This window comes from Rhizophagus irregularis, chromosome 24, assembly GCF_026210795.1.
Source record: "Rhizophagus irregularis chromosome 24, complete sequence".
Lineage (NCBI taxonomy): Eukaryota > Fungi > Glomeromycota > Glomeromycetes > Glomerales > Glomeraceae > Rhizophagus > Rhizophagus irregularis.
This window is the reverse complement of record NC_089452.1, coordinates 2458590-2464849: the sequence shown is the minus strand read 5'-3', so window position 1 is coordinate 2464849 and position 6260 is coordinate 2458590. Positions and strand designations below refer to the sequence as shown.

The following is a 6260-nucleotide window of genomic DNA, read 5'->3' as shown; positions in this document are numbered from 1 at the left end:
ATGAATCGGTTTATACCATTTAACTAGTGCAAGTAATTATTTAAATAGACCTGTCCCTTAAGGTCTATAGGTCCGGAATGTCTAAAAATTTGCAAATCACATGAATTTTCACTCTGGACCCACAATGGTTAGTATTTACGAGTGATAGTTTAGCCGTTTCCAAACTGATACATACGCCCAATTGCAACAATCATGATTAAAAAAAATACTTTTGTCAATTGATTGGTTACTATAAAATCGCCTTATATTGTTCGACATTCCAATTGTCGAAAACGGCAATAATCGTAGTATAATTATTTGTTAATATTTCACGTGAACAAACAAATCAATAATTATTTATATAAACCTTTCTCCATCCCTTTATCGAATTTTAGAACGATGGTTGATTGATTGTTTTGCTAAGTAAATTTCATTTTACGATTTTTAATAGTGATATATACATGATAATTAATTAAGTGATATCGATGGTATCAATTTTTAGTTTAATTTTAATAGTGATATACACATGATAATTAATTTAGTGATATCGATGATATTAATTTAATTAAGTGATATCGATGATATTAATTTTTAATTAAGAGATAACGATTATGATATTATTTTAATGATATAAGTAATGGTTAAATAGGTGACTTTTCACCTTTCTTTTCGTTTCAATCTTGTTTCTTTACATTATTAAAATGAAAAAAAAATAAATTGACGCTTATTCCTATTTCACGTAGCGAATCACATCCTCGTTCTCCTTCTCAGGGTCGCTCTCAGCAATATCATCAATCTCCTTCCTCTCACTCCCATCGACGTCGACGTCGACATCATTCTCGTTCTCTCTCCCCTCTCCCTCCTCTCACTCTCGTCGACGTCGACGTCGACATCATTCTCGTTCTCGACACCATTATGATTCTCTCCTCCTCCTCTCCCTCCTCCTCACTCTCGTCGACGTCGACGTCGACATCATTCTCGTTCTCGACACCATTATCATTCTCTCTCCTCCTCTCCCTCCTCTCACTCTCGTCGACGTCGACATCATTATCATTCTCATTCTTCCAATTCTCATTCTCAACAATCCTCTCTCCCCTCTAGGGGAGATCGTTAACAAAAAGTATTATTATTTATATTTTTATTGAAATTATATTTAATATGACCTGTACTAATTACTTGTAAAATAATAGGAAATTTGCCGGATTTATCGGAAGGTGGTTATATATATATATTATTATCAAATCAATTAAAAATATAATAAATTTATAATATTTTATTAACTTCTGATAGGTGGACAACAGCAACATCATCAAGAAGAGCAATCTTTGCAATCTTTAGGTGAGGACCCATTCATATCATCGCTTCATCAACTTCGCGCTTCTTTGCATAACTGTTTTTCCTATTATAAAATTATTAAATCAAGAAATTCAAGAACTAAAAAGCGCGGTATCACAATTGTCTAGTCGACTGGAGGCTTTGACAGGCAGTAACTCCAGCCATTCCAGTGATAAGACGATCGCGAGTATAACAACAAGTGTTAATCGAAGTCTATCACCCGTAATAAGCAGAAATAAAGGAAAAAAACTATCACCAATGACTCCAGGCTTTAAAAAAACACTTCGTGTAAGTTACACCTCTATTATAAAATATTTATCTTTTATAATCTTTAATCATATTCATTATTATTTTAAATAGGATGAAGTTGTTCAAATCATTAATAATTTAGGTTCCAGAATTTCGTTTGATGTTTCGCAAACGTTTAGTGACCAGAAGAAATCAATAAACAAAAAACTTTTACCAGCGGTAAAAGCGGCAATGAATCCATCGATTGAAGTATACGATACCGAGATTGTTAATGTAATCAAACAGCTTCATAAGTCTCGCCGAGATATCTGGAAAATAACCCAGGATGGCAAATTAGATACGCACAGTAGACGTCAACATATGACTTCTCGGCGAGACCAAGTACGAAATTTAATAAAATGCAAAATTTGTCAATTATTTCTAATTGTCTATGCAATCAATTAACATTATTAATTAACTATTAATTAACTTTTTAACAGAAAATGACGCGACGTAAACGCGGTTTACAACACATGATTAACACAAAAGACAAGGTTTTAAATGACTGCAAACCTCAAGAAATTACCTGGGACGAGTACATGAAAGATTGTGAAAAAATTGTAGTGATCTCGGAACTTCATTCCGATGAGTGGTCATCGGAAGATGAAAATCTTGCCAACAATGAAAAAAATCTAGAGAAAAGACCAGAACGTTTAGATAAATCGAATTCTGTAATCAAAATACATGAAAAAAAATGGAAATCTACGAGAGTATGTAAAGTTATTTCTTTATCAATATAACATTTATAAATAATATTTTTTTTTTAATTAGATTAGGAGAATTCTAAGTAGGGCGGATGAAATCGGGGAGAGTATTGGAACTGGTCTAATCCGTATGCGTCATCGTTTAGATAATGTCATCGATAATAAAAGTAGACCGACAGAAATAATGCCAGACTGGTGGATTTCTTCCACCTGGGCGCCAGTTAGCGAAGACAGCGAAGACAGCGAAGACAGCAATGAAAGTCATAATGAAGGTGGCGATAATAATGATGACAATAATAATAATGATGACAATAATAATAATGATGACAATAATAATAATGATGACAATAATGATGAGGATGACAATAATAACAATAGTGGCAATAATAATAACAACGAATTCGATGACAACAACAACAACAACAACGATAATAACCCTTTAGTAGTTTTATAAATATAATATATGTAACAATAATATAATAATAATATAATAAAAATATGATATATCCTTTAATAAAAAAAATTAGTTATAATTTAATCAAATACAAATGTTATATAATTCAAATTCGTCATTCCGATTTACATATAAACAATTTTATATAAGATTCATTTGTTTTTTAAAACGAAATTTTTTTATTTAAAGGAATCACGGCCATATATTCTTTTATCTTTCTCGTTCCAATATTAAAATCACATTTTATAAATTTTCCTAATATATGATGTACCAGTATAATACTATCTCGACTCATATCATAAAACCCATTTGTCCATAATTCTATATTACATGATTTTATGTCATCGTCTACTTGACAAAAATATCTTGTCCTATGATCTTGGGCCGGCCTGTACCATTTAACTAGTGCTAGCGAATGAGTTAATGATGATGAATTTTTTAAATAAATAGTATGTTCAAAATAAAATTGAACTTGACCGGGGTATGTGTCTATAGTTCCATCTTCCTGCTCAAAACGAGCTAATATGTATGATGATTTCTCATGACGAGCTGCCTGAATGGAACCAAATATATCCGCCCAATTCTTATTCTACCGTATTGTATAATTTTGGAAATTACAACAATATCGTTATTTGGACCCGTTATAGAATAAATGGGGACGAAATGTTCTTCATACAAACTATTATAAAACTCAACCAGTAAGTCCAAGACGCGGTTTGGGAGACATGTTTCTTGGCGCGGTTTCATTAACAACCCGGGAAAACGTTCTGTTCCATAAGCCGATTCATTTTCGATAAGTGAAAGCCTCAGAAAATTTTGATACTCATCACTTGTAAAATCGTCAAGTGCAGCCAAGCTTCCTGCAGATTTTCTAGGCTTTATAATGTCCAAAGTGGTGTTTAATATATTGCTATCGCAATTTGTGAGGTAATAGTTTAAAAAGGAACTTTCAACCATTATTTTTAATAGCTCTGGTTCAATGTTACGTTTGCTATTTTTATACGATCCTATGTTCTTAAGAAATAAATTGGTCAATCTGTATAAATTAAAAAAAACAATACGATTTTCAAATCGGCGAAATTAATATATCATACCTAGAATTCCGTTCATTCGTTCGAAGCTAAAACACCAAAATGAGGATAAAGGTCCATAATCTAAAGCGCATTCACATATGTGAAGGCATAAATGAAGATTTGGGCTTATTTTTTTTTGTCCGTATTTTTTTTCAATTAATTTATTCATTTCGAGTAGTTTTGTAAATGCTTCGTTTAGATCACTTTTTTGTAGTTCCCGATTTGTTAAAATTTTACAGGAACGTACGAAATAAGCAAGAATTTTTCGATCGATCTCTCCCAAGAGATTCCATGTGATAGGTATTGCAAAAATTAGAACAAACGTCTTCCACATGTCCGCCGTAAAATTTGAAAAGCCGTCGCCAGTGGCTATTCTAACGGGATGGCGACCGAGGTCACTTGGAAATTTTATCAAGTCGGCTCGCTCTTGCATTATTTTGAGCTTTTCATTATTTAATATACCTTCGTCGATCCAGAGCTTCATTACAATCCACTTTGCTACCCCGAGAAAGAGGCAGTGCATGGGATCAACTACGCAAAAGCGCACAGAATTAAAATAAGGTAATTGGTATACTTCTGACCAACGAACATGATACTGTGAGACATGAGCCTTACGCGATTCTTCGGTTGCACATTTCTTCCATTCACGTGCTTTCTCCCTTATTAAATTAATATCTCTCTCAACAAACCAGTCGTCAATGTCTTCAAACCCACCAAAATTGGGTTGATTATTTACCAAGTTTGCTGATTTATAGCATCGATAACATGCGATTCGAGCTGATATAAAACCACATAATTTTCGAGTCGCAGGAACGTCACTAGCACAACCTATTATCGCGCCACGGATAAAACGACCGTTGTTATATTCGTAGGTTTTTATATGATACCCTTCCCATAACCGATTCAGCTGATTTATGATGGGGTATAAGTAATTGTTGATTTCATGTTTCTTTGGCTCTTTAGGACCGGGTATAACTGCTAGTGTGAGAATATTGTAGGGCTTGAAACGTTCGCTTCGGGGTAAGTTACAAATAACGGCATATATTACACCGACAGAATATTGGGAATTTATATAGGGTTGAAACCAATCCATGTTTAGCATTAATCCGATATGAGTTTCGGCATATTCTTTTTTGAAGAATGGTTCTCCTTTGCCATCTTCAAAACTCATCCAAATCCTCCCATCATAAATGTCAAATAAGGCTTCAGTTTCGTTTTCCCTTTCTGCCCACTTTCGACATGTCACCTCAAAATCTTTGCGACCGAAAAATAGGGTTAGTTGGCGCCTAATGTTAACTAATGGAAATGTCATTATCGGACGGATAATTGGATTATTTCCACCATCTTTATTACTGTCTATTTTTTTGACTAGAGGGTTATTACATTTTTGTCGAAATCTTTCTATGCTATGATTCGGGTAGTTTATAAAACTACATGTTGGTACTTCGGTTGTGTTTGATATTTCATTTATGTCATACAATTTGTGACATTTATTACATGCGGCATATTTGATAATATTCGTTGATATTCCCAATATTTTTTTGGCTACGTACAGGGAGGAAGGAAAAGATGAAAATTTATTTTCATCTACCGTTAAAAGAAAAAACCTTAGAAATTTAAATAAAGAATCTATTGAAACATTAGGAAGCTTATATCTTTGTTGATATTGTAATATCCATAAGATAATCCAGGTATAATTATCATTGTTGATATTAGGAAGTTTTGGTTCACCATCGTCAAAATCTTTTGACGCAAAATTGACTTCTTCCTCATCATCATCTTCAAAATCTTCAGAGTCTCTATATTCTTCATCGCTTTCAAAATCTCCAAAATTACTGTCTTCGTCATCATCTTCAAAATCGCTAGAAACACCATCTTCGTCATCATCTTCAAAACTTTCAGAATCTCTATTTTCGTCATCATAGTCTTCAAAATCTCTATCTTGATCATCATTCATATCTCTTCCGTTATCCGGTAATAAATTTTCAAGAACGTGATCAGATATTTTCCCTTTCTTTGTGAATTTATGTTTTGCCGATTCATGTATAGGTATCATCTCGAGTAAAGGTTCGCATTCCATTGCATTATTATCATCAGTATATTGTCCAACATCAGAAGGCCCAGCCTCTTGATAATCATCACCAAAATTATTAGATGGATTAGCATTAGAAGGCTCAGCTTCTTGATAATTGTTACTAAAATTATTATTCGCATAAGATATATTATATTTTAACCCATGTTTAGTTTTCGTTCTTGGGTCCACTAACTTGCCATTACATTCTTTACAAAAGCAGTATACTTTAGTTCTTATTCTTGTTCTATTAGATTTGGCAACAGCTCGAGGGTTAGACATTTTTTTATCTAGAAAATTTTTTGAAAATTTTTTTTTATATAGGAAATTTTTTTGAAAAATTTTTTTATCTAGGA

At 32.9% G+C, this 6260-nt stretch overlaps 3 protein-coding genes across 3 annotated transcripts; 1 reads left to right on the top strand and 2 right to left on the bottom strand.

The window, feature by feature from the left end:
* Positions 1–812: 812 nt before the first annotated feature.
* OCT59_016235 (uncharacterized protein) lies at positions 813–1329 on the bottom strand (the record flags this gene model as incomplete). The annotated part of the gene is made up of 2 exons (XM_066132342.1): positions 813–1076; positions 1261–1329. The coding sequence occupies 2 exons, from the start codon at positions 1327–1329 to the stop codon at positions 813–815; spliced, it is 333 nt and encodes a 110-aa protein (XP_066003337.1).
* Positions 1330–1572: 243 nt separating this feature from the next.
* On the top strand, positions 1573–2760 carry OCT59_016234 (uncharacterized protein; the record flags this gene model as incomplete). The annotated part of the gene is made up of 4 exons (XM_066132341.1): positions 1573–1602; positions 1675–1944; positions 2043–2312; positions 2374–2760. The coding sequence occupies 4 exons, from the start codon at positions 1573–1575 to the stop codon at positions 2758–2760; spliced, it is 957 nt and encodes a 318-aa protein (XP_066003336.1).
* Positions 2761–5326: 2566 nt separating this feature from the next.
* OCT59_016233 (uncharacterized protein) lies at positions 5327–6186 on the bottom strand (the record flags this gene model as incomplete). Its single annotated transcript, XM_066132340.1, has 2 exons — positions 5327–5378; positions 5441–6186. 2 exons carry the CDS (start codon positions 6184–6186, stop codon positions 5327–5329), a joined length of 798 nt encoding a protein of 265 aa, XP_066003335.1.
* Between the last annotated feature and the right edge of the window lie 74 nt (positions 6187–6260).